The sequence below is a fragment of the Hyperolius riggenbachi genome, chromosome 2 (assembly GCF_040937935.1).
Source record: "Hyperolius riggenbachi isolate aHypRig1 chromosome 2, aHypRig1.pri, whole genome shotgun sequence".
NCBI classification, from domain to species: domain Eukaryota; kingdom Metazoa; phylum Chordata; class Amphibia; order Anura; family Hyperoliidae; genus Hyperolius; species Hyperolius riggenbachi.
This window is the reverse complement of record NC_090647.1, coordinates 348,138,937-348,153,618: the sequence shown is the minus strand read 5'-3', so window position 1 is coordinate 348,153,618 and position 14,682 is coordinate 348,138,937. Positions and strand designations below refer to the sequence as shown.

General features: G+C 50.2%; 1 protein-coding gene across 2 annotated transcripts in view; it reads left to right on the top strand.

Moving 5' to 3' along the window:
- The first annotated feature begins 14,242 nt into the window (after positions 1-14,242).
- The window catches only part of TBC1D22B (TBC1 domain family member 22B), a 70,372-nt gene continuing 69,932 nt past the window's right edge, over positions 14,243-14,682 (top strand). For both annotated transcript variants that reach the window (XM_068269547.1, XM_068269546.1), the window contains exons 1-2: positions 14,243-14,387; positions 14,559-14,606. In XM_068269547.1, coding sequence (XP_068125648.1) covers positions 14,335-14,387; positions 14,559-14,606 — 101 coding nt within the window. In that variant the 5' untranslated portion in view covers positions 14,243-14,334. The remainder of the gene's footprint in view (positions 14,388-14,558; positions 14,607-14,682) is intronic.

Here is a 14,682-nt window from a genome sequence, read left to right as displayed (position 1 = left end):
TCAGTGGAGGAGACGGAGACCAGCCCAGCGGCACGCTGGCTGCACTTTTGGAGGGAGGGGGGAGCGCGGAAGGGGGGGCCCCTAGGTGAGGGAGGGGGGGCTTCCCCCCTCCCCGCTGCTCTGTGCACAATTTCCCCCCTTCCAGCGCTGTGCCCCCCTCCTCAGCTCTGGGACCCCCACTAACTTAGGGGCTGCATTTGTAGGGAAATCTGCAGCCAATCTCGTCGCATTTGTGGGTCAATCTGCTGCCAATCTCGTATTTGTGGGGATATCTGCTGCCAATCTCGTTGCATATGTGGGGAAATCTGCTGCCAATCTCATCGCATTTGTGGGGCAATCTGCTGCCAATCTCGTATTTGTGGGAATATCTGCTGCCAATCTCGTTGCATATGTGGGGAAATCTGCTGCCAATCTCATCGCATTTGTGGGGCAATCTGCTGCCAATCTCGTATTTGTGGGGATATCTGCTGCCAATCTCATTGCATATGTGGGGAAATCTGCTGCCAATCTCATCGCATTTGTGAGGAAATCTGCTGCCAATCTCGTATTTGTGGGGATATCTGCTGCCAATCTCGTTGCATATGTGGGGAAATCTGCGGCCAATCTCATCGCATTTGTGGGGAAATCTGCTGCCAATCTCGTTGTATTTGTGGGGATATCTGCTGCCAATCTCGTTGCATATGTGGGGAAATCTGCTGCCAATCTCATCGCATTTGTGGGGCAATCTGCTGCCAATCTCGTATTTGTGGGGATATCTGCTGCCAATCTCATTGCATATGTGGGGAAATCTGCTGCCAATCTCATCGCATTTGTGAGGAAATCTGCTGCCAATCTCGTATTTGTGGGGATATCTGCTGCCAATCTCGTTGCATTTGTGGGGAAATCTGCTGCCAATCTCGTCGCATTTGTGGGAAAATCTGCTGCCAATAAGATTGTATTTGGGGGGATATCTGCTGCCAATCTGATTGCATTTTTTGGAGAATCTGCTATCACTCTAATTGCATTTTGTGGTGAAACTGCTGCAATTTTTTTTTTTGTGGGGGTAGGGGGCGGCCGGCCCTCCACCATGTGGTCTGGAAAAAAAACGGCCCTCCGAGCTCGCAAAAGTTGGACAGCACTGTTTTAGAGGATGGCGGTCGTGGGGGGTAGTAGGTCGGAGCACTTTTAGAGGCTGGGGGTCGGGAGGGGGGGTTGGAACAAAAAACAAGCTGAAAAGGCTCCATGTTATGTGCCAGATATCACAATTCTGTCACAGCACTGCATTTATCATGTGGTAGAGGTAGGTCTAATTATGTGAGGTAAAAGACATGCAAATACGCACCTTATTTCACTTCAGAATTCAAGTGTGAGGTATTTCACAACTAAATACCACACATTTATAGTAGAAAATTACCACATGAATTACCTCATGAAATTACATGAGGTAAAACTTTACTTAAAGTACCAGAATTCAAAAGTTGATTTCCCTCATGAGGTAAACCCAATTCCATGAGGTAATTATTTACTAAACACGACCAGAATTGAGCCCATTGGGCCCAATTCTGGTAGGGGTTTACGTTAAATACCGAACAGTAGGGAAAATACCGCATTCGTTATTTATTAATTTATTTTTAAATTCAGGTATATTTTTCCGCATTACAATGTAGTTTGTTAAATTACCGCCAGAGGGAGAAAGCGTGCGGAAATTGGTGCAGTATTTTCCCTACTGTTAGAAATATGAGCACCCCCGCTCCGTCTCACTACCTTCCAATGCCCTCTCTCTATCCCCCGCTGAAAGATATGAGTGGTCCTCCCTCCTTTCCCCAACCTTCCCGCTTCCACCCGCTTCCCCCTCCGAAAGCCCCGGCACCTCTGTACAAATGAGCAGGAGTAGTATTACTCACCATGACCCTCTCTCTCTCCAGCGATGATCGCGGAACCCCATCTCCTCCTCTGCTGAAGCTCCGGGCTGCCGTTCACAATACCGGGGGACGCGGCTTGATGACGTCAACAAGCCGCGTCCCCCGGTTTTGGGAACGGCAGCCCGGAGCTGATCAGCAGAGGAGGAGATGGGGTTCCGCGATCATCGCTGGAGAGAGAGAGGGTCACGGTGAGTAATACTACTCCTGCTCATTTGTACAGAGGTGCCAGGGCTTTCGGAGGGGGAAGCGGGAGGTAGCTGGAAGGTTGGGGAAAGGGAGGACCACTCATATCTTTCAGCAGGGATAGAGAGGGGGCAACCGGAGGTAGCTGGACGGGTGGGGGGTCGGGGATGAGATTGGCAGTAGATTTCCTCACAAATTTCCCCCCAGCCTCTCATGGTGCTGCGACCCCCCCTCCCGAACTCCAGCCTCTCATGGTGCTATGACCCCCCTCCCGACCCCCAGCCTCTCATGGTGCTGAGACCCCTCTCCTGACCCCCAGCCTCTCATGGTGCTGCGACCCCCTCCTGACCCCCAGCCTCTCATGGTGCTGCGACCCCACCTCTGATGGTGCTGCGACCCCCTCCCGACCCCCAGCCTCTCATGGTGCTGAGTCCCCCCTCCTGACCCCCAGCCTCTCATGGTGCTGCGACCCCACCTCTCATGGTGCTGCGACCCCCTCCCGACCCCCAGCCTCTCATGGTGCTGAGTCCCCCCTCCTGACCCCCAGCCTCTCATGGTGCTCCGACCACCCCCCCCCCACCTCTCATGGTGCTGCGACCCCCTCCCGACCCCCAGCCTCTCATGGTGCGGAGACCCCTCCTCCCAACCTCCAGCCTCTCATGGTGCTGAGACCCCCCCCCTCCTGACCCCCCACCTCTCATGGTGCTGCGCCCCCCCCCTCCCGACCCCCAGCCTCTCATGGTGATGCGACCCCCCCACCTCTCATGGTGCTGCGACCCCCTCCCGACCCCTAGCCTATCATGGTGCTGAGACCCCCCCTCCTGACCCCCAGCCTCTCATGGTGCTGCGACCCCCCCCACCTCTCATGGTGCTGCGACCCCCTCCCGACCCCCAGCCTCTCATGGTGCTGAGACACCCCCCCCCCCGACCCCCAGCCTCTCATGGTGCTGAGACCCCCCTCCTGACCCCCAGCCTCTCATGGTGCTGCGATCCCCCCCCCTCCCGACCCCCAGTCTCTCATGGTGCTGAGACCCCCCCTCCTGACCCCCAGCCTCTCATGGTGCTGGTGCTGCGACCCCCCCCCCCCCCACCTCTCATGGCGCTGCGACCCCCTCCTGACCCCCAGCCTCTCATGGTGCTGCGACCCCCCCCCCTCCCGACCTACAGCCTCTCATGGTGCTGAGACACCCCCCCTCCCGACCCCCAGCCTCTCATGGTGCTGAGACCCCCCCTCCTGACCCCCAGCCTCTCATGGTGCTGCGATCCCCCCCCCCTCCCGACCCCCAGTCTCTCATGGTGCTGAGACCCCCCCTCCTGACCCCCAGCCTCTCATGGTGCTGGTGCTGCGACCCCCCCCCCCCACCTCTCATGGCGCTGCGACCCCCTCCTGACCCCCAGCCTCTCATGGTGTTGAGACCCCCCCTCCTGACCCCCAGCCACTCATGGTGCTGCGACCCCCCCCCCCAACTCTCATGGTGCTGCGACCCCCTCCTGACCCCCAGCCTCTCATGGTGCTGAGACCCCCCTCTTGATCCCCAGCCTCTCATGGTGCTGTGACCCCCTCCTGACCCCCAGCCTCTCATGGTGCTGTGACCCCCCCTCCTGACCCCAGCCTCTCATGGTGCTGCGACCCCCCCCCCCCAACCCCCAGCCTCTCATGGTGCTGAGACCCCCCTCCCGACCCCCAGCTTCTCATGGTGCTGCGATCCCCCTCCCAGCCCCCAGTGCGACCCCCCCCCCTCCCGACCCCCAGCCTCTCATGGTGCTGCAACCCCCCCTCCCGACCCCCAGCCTCTAAATGTGCTGTGGCTCCCAGCCTTGATGTTATAAGTAAAAGTGCTCAAACCCTCTTCATCTCTACCCCCCCCCTTCCGCCGCCGCACCCCACACAATCACACCGGATCTCCGGTGTCTGTATCGGTGCTACTACTCATCATTATGGCTCTCTCCTGCTCTGAACGTGCACCCTCCTCCGTACAGCTCTAGCTGTTTACCGTAATGGGGACGTGACTTGATGATGATGTCATCAAGCCGCGTCACCGGTACAGTAAACAGCTGGAGCTGTACGGAGGAGGGTGCGCGTTCATAGCAGGAGAGAGCCATAATGATGAGTAGTAGCACCAATACAATTTATAGTGGCGCAAAGGGATCCGGTGTGTGTGTGTGTGTGTGTGTGTGTGTGGGGGGGGGGGTCTGGGGTTGAGATGAAGAGGGTTTGTGCAATTTTACTTATCATAAGAACATAGAGGCGGTGGGAGTACTGTTAGAGGGGGGGGGGGGGTGGAGCAGTATGAGAGGCTGAGGTCGGGTAGGGGGGGTCGGAGCAGTATTAGAGGTGAGGATCGGAGCACTTACTTTTAGAGGCTGGTGGTTGGGAGGGGGTTTGGAGAACTTACTTTTTGGGCCGGTTCCACTACAAACTGATGCAAATGCGGCTACTTAGCCGTATTGCATCACTTCCGCCGCCGGCCGCATCACTTCCGCATCTCCCAATGCGGAAGTCAGTGGTGGAGATGGGACGCGGATGTGGCCGTGCGAGAATCTGCAGCATGCTGCAGATTCTCGGATCGCTCCGCACAACATGCACGCAGTGGAAACTCTTCCATTGCCGTGCATGTGTTTCAGGACACCCGCGGTGCGATGCGGCTATGTAACCACATTGCACCGTTCCTAGTGGAAACGGGCCCTTAGAGGCTGGGGGTTGGAGCACTTTTATTTTTAGAGACGGGGGGGGGGGGGGGGGGCTCGGAGCACAGAACAAGCTGAAAAGGCTCCATGTTATGTGACAGATATCACAATTCTGTCACAACACTGCATTTATCATGATGTGGTAGAGGTAGGTCTAATTATGTGAGGTAAAATACATGCAAACACGCACCTTATTTCACTTCAGAATTCAAGTGTGAGGTATTTCACTACTAAATACCACACATTTTTATTAGAAAACTTCCACATGAATTACCTCATGAAATTACATGAGGTAAAACTTTACTTAAACTACCAGAATTCAAAAGTTGATTTTCCTCATGAGGTAAACCCAATTCCATGAGGTAATTAATTACTAAACGCTACCAGAATTGAGCCCATTGTGTTTGAAGCAAAGAGAAATAAAAAAAGGTGATACATGGCAGTGACTGCAAGCCAGATAACTAGAGATTAAGGTTTTGGGGGCCTTGGGGAGCCTCTTAGTCTAATAGCAATCAGTGTGTGACGGCTGGGGTAGGAGGGATGGAGGGGCGCACTTTGGTGTCTCAGCCTTGGGTGCTGGAGGACCTTGTCCCAGCTCTGGTAACACACACAGCGAAGGACAGCAATTTGAAGTCTGGAAGATTCCTGGGCAAGGGTGGGAAGTATGAAAAGCTAGGTGGCCATGCAACCATTCCTACTAACCTAAAGCTTACTTATGTCCTACAACACATTGGCTTAAGACTTTACCAAATCCAATGCTCCAATATGGGGAAGCCTCTCTGTTTGCTGATTTTTTTTAGTTTTGTTTTTTTAAGTGTGGTGTCACAGTTCACCCATCTCTTAAACTACAAGAAAGGCCCAGGAGTAGTCTTAGCTACCCTAATATCTATGTTACGGCAGGGCCCTTATTACACTTTCTCTTACAGGGCTATGGAAACCGTTTTGCCCATGCGATAAAGTGAGGTTGAAAAATGAAATCATGCCTAGCAGAGGATGGTGTTGATCCATCAACCTCTGGGTTATGGGCCCAGCACACTTCCACTGCACCACTCTGCTTACATTTGTATATAACCTGCAAGTTTAAGAAGGGTACAACATTAGTTGAAATAGTTACAGTACTATCTATGTTACAGCAAGGCCCTAATGACACTTTCTCTTACGGGGCCATGGCCACCGATTGGCCCATGTGGTAAAGCAAGGTGTAAAAACCAAAATACACCTAGCAGAGGATGGTTTCAATCCATCAACCTCTGGGTTATGGGCCCGGCACACTTCCACTGCACCACTCTGCTTACATTTGTATATAACCTTCAAGTTTAAGAAGGGTACAACATTAGTTGAAATAGTTACACTACTATCTATGTTACAGCAAGGCAGTAGTGAGCCTGGGGTGCCTGGCACCTGGGTGCAAGATTTTCTCTGGCGCCTATGGGAGTGGTTAAATTAACCGCGCCCAACCACATAACCACACCCATGTCCTGCCTAATCACACCCACACCTTCCACCTCTTTACGCATGCATATGATACCCCATTCATACCCCTCTTCCATGGGCTTGCTCCTGGCTGGCTTTGGCTGCCTGCGAGTCTGCTAGTCTCTGGACTGACTCAGGCTGAGAGGCTCTGCGAGTGCGACACAGTCACACACTACGTATTTATGGCTGCCTGCGGCCACCCTATTCTCGCTCGCTGTCGTCGGCTCCTCCCCCCACCAAGCCCAAGTGTGAGGTGGGCTGCCTGTATCTTTCCCGTTGCGCCGCGCAGCCTGCCAGTGTTGCCAACCTTTCACGTTATTTTTTACTGACAAATGCCTAAAAATGTACTGACAAAAGATTATTTTTACTGACAAAATTTCCCCACTAAATGCACATAACAGACAGCGTTTCACCAGTAAATGCACGTAATGACAGACAGCCTTTCATCAGTAAATGCACATAATGAGAGACAGCTTTTCCTCAGTAAATGCACATAATAAGAGACCGCTTTTCACCAGTAAATGCACATAATAAGAGACCGCTTTTCACCAGTAAATGCACATAATAAGAGACCGCTTTTCACCAGTAAATGCACATAATAAGAAACCACTTTTCACCAGTAAATGCACATAATAAGAAACCGCTTTTCACCAGTAAATGCACATAACAAGAGACAGCTTTTTACCAGCAAATGCACATAATAAGAAACAACCAGTGTCCCCAGTAGATGAGCAAAAAAGGACCCGCAAACCAGGCCGGGTTGAAGTGTAAAAGGCTGATATTTTATTGAAGAAATCCACAGACAGTGCAATAAAATCACAGGATCAACTCACGCGTATCGGGCCTACCATCTGCCCTTAATCATAGTTAAAAGTGAGCCTGTATAGGGAGGAATTTATATGAAACCAGGGAGGAGAAAACTCCACCCCCGGAGACACACAAACCACTCCTTAAAGAGACATACATCCTCAAAGACACTAGACAAAAAACTTCTATAATAACATTGAGATAGCATATAAAAGATGTATAAAAAGTTACCACTGAGTTCTAACAGTATAAATGTATAAGCAAGAAAAAAGAGGGAGAACACCAACAACACAAGATACAGTAAGATTAATGGGCATAGCATTCTATAGAATGTAAAAGTGCACTGTGAAGAAACGCGGAAAAGCCGCCGCATGGACGCAGGATGAGGCGGCTGTTTCCGCGTCTGGCATAGCAGAACGCGCAGAACGCGGTTTGTACGCATAGGCCTGCTTCTCTCAGTGGGGCGGGATGCGGAGGAAACGCCGCACGCTCAGACAGCGTGGCGGCGGATTCCGCTTCCCATACAGCAACAATATTACAACACATGACTGGTGTGGCTGGGACTGATAGTCCACACTGGTTTAGGAGGACGCGTGCGCGCGCAGAGAGGCAGGGCCTTTATGGCAGTCAGAGGAGGGTCAGCTGACCAGGCCGGTCAGCTGACAATTGCAGCAACTTTCATTGGTCCAGCACTTAAGGGAGGTGCTGGAGAGCACTGGTGTATATATACTGGGTGCTGGTCATTCCTCTGGTGTCTGGCGTTGCGATCACTACGTGGTAGCACTCAGGCCTTGTCTGTATCTGTGTTCTAGCATAGTTTCCAAAGGTGTTGACGATCACGGACCTCACACCTTAGCGTTAGGAATATTGAACTGTATTATTTGTTATGACCTTCTGCCTGCCTGTCTATTCTGCTGAACTCTGATTCTGTACCTTGCTATCTCTGATATCCTGTTGCCAAACTCTGCTCGTTCCTGGACTCTGTATTTGCCTCCTGATTCTGTACCCCGCTATTCTGATACTCCGTTGCCAAACCCTGCCTGTTTATTGGATTCCGTATCTGTCTCCTGAATCTGTACCATATCTGTCTGTGTGTTAATGACCTGGATTGCCCGACCTCGAGAACTGGCCTTACTGTTAGAGGCAGTTCCCAGACCTGTTAGTGACACCCTCTCTCTGGTGTCACTCACGTCCTGTCCTTCCAACCCTCAGCCTAGCTCCTCCCCAGGGAGAGTCTAGGCATACGGAAGGAACTTACTTCTGTGCAGTACTCCTTACTGCTTCTGTACCTTCTCCTAAGGTGCTATACTCAAAGTATTACTGTTACACCAAAACACTCTTATCTCTCAGGTGTCCAGAGGTTAGAATATATATCTGATTGTCGGTGATACTGCAGATCATCAATAATCGGGTATATTCTGCATTCTCTGTGATACTGCAGATCACCGGTAATCAGACCCTCTCTGTGTTACACTGATCGTTACATGCACACAATCTCTCAATATGTGTAAACCAAGCTCAAATCCCACTTTTTATTTAGACCCTGTGGTGTGCGAGTGCCCAATCTATGGATCCAAAAGGCTTCACGTTTCAACAACAACCTTTGAATGGCCCGAACTCTAGGGTCCATTCTTTCACCCAGTCTTTTTCGGTCCCCCTCCACCTCTCACACTCCTACGTGGTTGGCCACAGTGGGTTCGTACCCCTGTGGCTTTTCTACGTGCAATTATTGTCATTGTCATAAGAGGGGTAATTCTATATTTTCCTTCGTGTACAATAAGGATTTTCCTATCAGACAATATGTAAATTGCAATACTAAATATACAATTTATGTTATATCTTGCATCTCATGTTGTATTCAATATGTGGGGTGTACCACTCGCCATTTGAGAGCGCACATAGCAGAACATTATTGTGGTACAAATTGGAACACGTTTCGTAAGTCTGCTGTCTAAAAACATTTTGAAACTGGGGGATTTATCTTCCTTTAGGTTTCAGGGGGTGGAGCGGGTGGTTTGTCCAGTCAGAGGGTGCGACATTCAAAGGTTGTTGTTGAAACGTGAAGCCTTTTGGATCCATAGATTGGGCACTCGCACACCACAGGGTCTAAATAAAAAGTGGGATTTGAGCTTGGTTTACACATATTGAGAGATTGTGTGCACTTTTACATTCTATAGAATGCTATGCCCATCAATCTTACTGTATCTTGTGTTGTTGGTGTTCTCTCTCTTTTTTCTTGCTTATACATTTATACTGTTAAAACTCAGTGGTAACTTTTTATACATCTTTTATATGCTATCTCAATGTTATTATAGAAGTTTTTTGTCTAGTGTCTTTGAGGATGTATGTCTCTTTAAGGAGTGGTTTGTGTGTCTCCGGGGGTGGAGTTTTCTCCTCCCTGGTTTCATATAAATTCCTCCCTATACAGGCTCACTTTTAACTATGATTAAGGGCAGATGGTAGGCCCGATACGCGTGAGTTGATCCTGTGATTTTATTGCACTGTCTGTGGATTTCTTCAATAAAATATCAGCCTTTTACACTTCAACCCGGCCTGGTTTGCGGATCCTTTTTTGCTCATCTACTTCGTTATGGCTTGGCTGACCTGATCCTGCACCGACTGTGTGATGCCTGGGGGTATAGAGCGTTTATGAACTTACTTTGTCGCAGTGTCCCCAGTATATGTAGCCAGCCTGGACTCCCTTTAGGTAGTCAGTGACAGACAGGGAGCCCCGTTTAGGTAGTGAGTGACAGGGACCCCGTTTAGGTAGTGAGTGACAGGGACCCCGTTTAGGTAGTGAGTGACAGGGAGCCCCGTTTAGGTAGTGAGTGACAGGGACCCCTTTAGGTAGTGAGTGACAGGGACCCCCTTTAGGTAGTGAGTGACAGGAACCCCTTTAAGTAGTGAGTGACAGGGACCCCTTTAGGTAGTGACAGGGAGCCCCGTTTAGGTAGTGAGTGACAGGGACCCCTTTAGGTAGTGAGTGACAGGGACCCCCTTTAGGTAGTGAGTGACAGGGACCCCTTTTAGGTAGTGAGTGACAGGGACCCCCTTTAGGTAGCGAGTGAACGGGACCCCCTTTAGGTAGTGAGTGACAGGGACCCTCTTTAGGTAGTCAGTGACAGGGACCCCGTTTAGGTAGTGAGTGACAGGGACCCCGTTTAGGTTGTGAGTAACAGGGACCCCGTTTAGGTAGTGAGTGACAGGGACCCCCTTTAGGCAGTAAGTGACAGGGACCCCGTTTAGGTAGTGAGTGACACGGACCCCTATTAGGTAGTGAGTGACAGGGACCCCCTTTAGGCAGTGAGTGACAGGGACCCCCCCCCCCCCCTAGCTGCTGCCGCTCCCCCCTCACCTTGCAGTGTCAGACCTCAGGATCAGCGGCGACCCGACCAGTAAGAGCGGGTGCCGGACGCACCCGCTCTATATGCGGAAGTGATGTCACTTCCGCATATCAGTGCGGGGTGCTAGGTCCTAGCGCCCGCACTATTGGTCGCCGCCTGATCAAGGTCTGACACGGCTAGAGGAAGGAAGGGAGCGGCGGCTAGAGGGGGGGAGCGGCGGACGGGCGGTGCCTGTCAGAGACAGGCGCCTGGGTGCAATGCACCCGCAGCACCCGCCCAGGCGTGACCCTGCAGCAAGGCCCTAGTGACACTTTCTCTTATGGGGCTATGGGCACCAAATGGCCCATGTGGTAAAGCAAGGTGTAAAAACCAAAATACACCTAGCAGAGGATGGTTTCGATCCATCAACCTCTGGGTTATGAGCTCAGCACGCTTCTGCTGCGCCACTCTGCTGCCATAGAGCAGGCACTTTGTTGTAGGAAAAAGTGAGTGAGACCGCTTAGCCGTACTGAAAAATGGGCACTCCTTTGCCTATTTCTTTCTGGCTTTTGTCATCATGAAAGGATCATAGAAATATATGTAGAAATTTGATATATACAGGTTTTGTTTAAAGTGGCGTTAAACTTCTTGGAGCATACTTTTTTCCTCCCTCCACAAGACACACATGCATCCACATAAAATCGTTTAGCAACAACTGTGTGCACCGTTGCTGTGGTGCAATTAGCGTGTTCGGCTGTTAACTGTAAGGTTGGTGGTTTAAGCCCACCCAGGGATGGCCTTGCCTTTTGTGTTCAACAGTTGTGCGAAGAGCACCCCAGAGAGCCATGTACATTCATCTCTCTCTCTCTAGTAGGGATGGTCACCTCTTTCAGCAAAATTGTATTATCCGCGATTCCGGGCAGAAATTGGTCATTCCGTTCCGTTTGGAATTGCTTTTTCAATCCGGCGGAATTCCGAAATTGCCTGTGAAATTCAGCCGGTATCCGTTGATGGTTTTAAACTGAAAATTCAGTTCAATGGCATCGAGCTGAAAATTCAGAGAGAGATGATTCTACATGGCTAACTGGAGTTCTCTTCGGACAACTGTTGAACACAAAAGGCAAAGCTGTCCCTGGGTGGGCTTGAACCACCAACCTTTCGGTTAACAGCTGAACGCACTAACAGATTGCGCCACAGTGTCTGTGCATGCAGTTCCTGCTAAATGACTTTATGGGGATGTATGTGTGTCTTTTGGAGGGAGGAAGTAAGTCTGCTTCAATAAGTTTAATGCCACTTTTTCCTACAACGAAGCATTCACTGTGTGGCAGCAGAGTGGTGCAGCGGAAGCGTGGTGGGCCCATAACCCAGAGATCGATGTATTGAAACCATCCTCTGCTAGGTGTACTTTGTTTTTTACACCTTGCTTTACCCCATGGGCCAATCGGCGGCGATAGCCCCTTAAGAGAAAGTGTCATTAGGGCCTTGCTGTAACATAGATTGTAGTTTAACTATTTCAACTAATGTACCCTTCTTAAACTTGAAGATTGTATACACATGTAAGCAGAGTGGTGCAGGAGAAATTTGCTGGGCCCATAATGCAAAGGTCGATGGATTGAAACCATCCTCTGCTAGGCATGATTTCATTTTTGCACCTCGCTTTATCGCATGGGCAAAACGATTTCCATAGCCCTGTAAGAGAAAGTGTAATAAGGGCCCTGCCGTAACATAGATATTACGGTAGCTAAGACTACTCCTGGGCCTTTCTTGTAGTTGATGAGATGAGTGAACTGTGACACGACACTTAAAAAAAAAAAAAAAAAAAAAAGCAAACAGAGAAGCTTTCCCATATTGGAGCATTGGATTTGGTAAAGTCTTAAAGAGAACCTGAGGTGGGATTTTATTATGCTAGTGGGGCACAAAGGCTGGTTGTGCACACTATCACCAGCCTCTGTTGCCCCATGGTGTGCCTCAAGACCCCCCCTGCGCGCCGCTATACCCCCGCAGTGCTGGCGATAATGTTTACCTAAGCGCTGTCTGTCAGCGCCGCTCCCCCGCCTCCTCCATATCGGCGCTACCCGCCTGTGTCCCTTCCCTCCCGCTGATTGGAGGGAAGTGACGTGGCGGGTAGCGCCGATATGGAGGAGGCGGGGGAGCGGCGCTGACAGACAGCTCTTAGATAAACATTGTGCTGGCGACACACTGCGTGTCGCCAGCACAGCGGGGGTATAGCGGCGCGCAGGGGGGTCTTTGAGGCACACCATGGTGCAACAGAGGCTGGTGTTAGTGTGCACAACCAGCCTCTGTGCCCCACTAGCATAATATAATCCCACCTCGGGTTCTCTTTAAGCCAATGTGTTGTAAGCCACAAGTAAGCTTTAGGTTAGCAGGAAGGGTTGCATGGCCACCTAGCTTTTAATCCTTCCCACCCTTGCCCTGGAATCTTCCAGACTTCAAATTGCTGTCTTTTGCTGTGTGTGTTACCCCAGCATCATCCAGGGGGGCAAATTATCTTTCTGAAGTCTTGAAATGAAGCCTGTAAGCAGTATCACCATGTGTCCCACTGCTTTCATCTAGCAAATTAGGCAAATAAGAAAGCTCATTTTTCTCTTGGGTACATCACAATGGTACATGCTAGGCTGGCTTCAGCATGTAGTGTTGGTGGCATAGTGGTGAGCATAGCTGTCTTCCAAGCAGTTGACCTGGGTTTGATTCCTGGCCAATGCATGTGATCTTGCGTTTGACAGCCTACAAATCCCTGGAAGAGATAGAGAGAGATTGAGATTTTTTTTCAGACGGAACGGCAATTGCATTTCCGATCATCTCTACTTTTTAGGACTTGATGCTTTTTAACTGAATTTTAAGTTTAAAACTATCAACAGATACCGGCAGAATTTCACAGGCAATTTCGGAATTCCGTTGGTTTGAAAAAGCAATTCCAAATGGAACGGAATGACCAATTTCCGGCCGGAATTGCGAAAAATACAATTCCGCGGAAAGAAGTGACCATCCCTAGTCACCGTAAATTAAGGAAATTGCAATCGCAGGACATGCAGCATTTTGGGAGCGTTTCTATTCCAAAGAATTGTATAGAAGCAGGGAAATTGCTCCCAAAATCGCTTGCAAAACGCTATCACAAATCGCTAGTGATTGCGATAGCGTTTTGCGCTTTCTAGTAGGTTTCAGGCCTGCGAGGGGCTCACAATCTTATCCCTATCATAGTTATATATCCATCATAGTCTAGGCTAGGGCATTAGGGGGAAGCCAATTAACTTACCTGTATGTATTTGACATGTGGAAGGAAACCAGAGTGCCCATCCACTTGGCTGAGTTGACAAAAATGAAACTTAGCTGCCACAGGGGACCAGGGGATCGCTCTGTGTCGGTGCAGGCAGGCACAGGGCAGCTGAGGAGGGAGGGAGGGAGGGGGGGGGGGGGCAGAATTTAGAATTCTGTTATATTTTTTTTTAGTAAGAGGGCTTTCTGCTCTTTTTTAGCACCTTATACTGTCCTAGTACTTCTGGGTAACCATCATATATCTGGGTAATCTGTTTTACTGAGAAATGAAACTTTTTCAGTGCCTTTCTACTCCATTTCTGCTTGATATTATCTCAAGCGGCAATTGAGGGGTTAAGTGTTTTATTATTAGTTGTCAGTGTTCACAAATCCTCCCTATGAGTAACCTATCCTATGAAATGTCACTCAGAAACACTGTGCGAAGCAACTAACACAACCCCTCCCTTTTCCACATCCACACATCAACAAGCAAGCAGATGCATAGGTGTCAGATGCATGCAGTAAAAGCAAGCTCCAGCAGAGGGAGCTGAAGGAATCAGGCAGCCGCGGTGCTTTCCGGGATCCGATCATTCTCCTCCCCGCTTATTGCTGGCCATGGTGGAAGTGTTGGAGTGTTGCTGCTAACAGATAAGCTCTGACAAGGCCAGCCTAGCGGCAGCAGCAAGATGTCAGAGAACAGGCGGCAGTTCTGGAAGCGAACTTCCAAGCTACCGGGCAGGTTGGTGAGCTGTATGGTGTTCTGTCACACAGCTGGATATATTCTGCTCTGTTGCTGTGCTGTCATATAGTTGTGTTGGGGAGTAAATAATTGTGTGTGTTATTCATTGACTGTTGTCACTAAACGGGCCACTATGAAGTGACTGATTATTTGTATTTCTCTTTTTGTCAGTATTTTACCTGTATATAGTGCCCAGCAGCCGCCACCACTAGACAAGAGGTAAGCCTGGCAAATTCACTTCTTTTGATCTTTAGATCTGTTGCTGCTGTGTTCTTTATGATGAACTCACGATTTG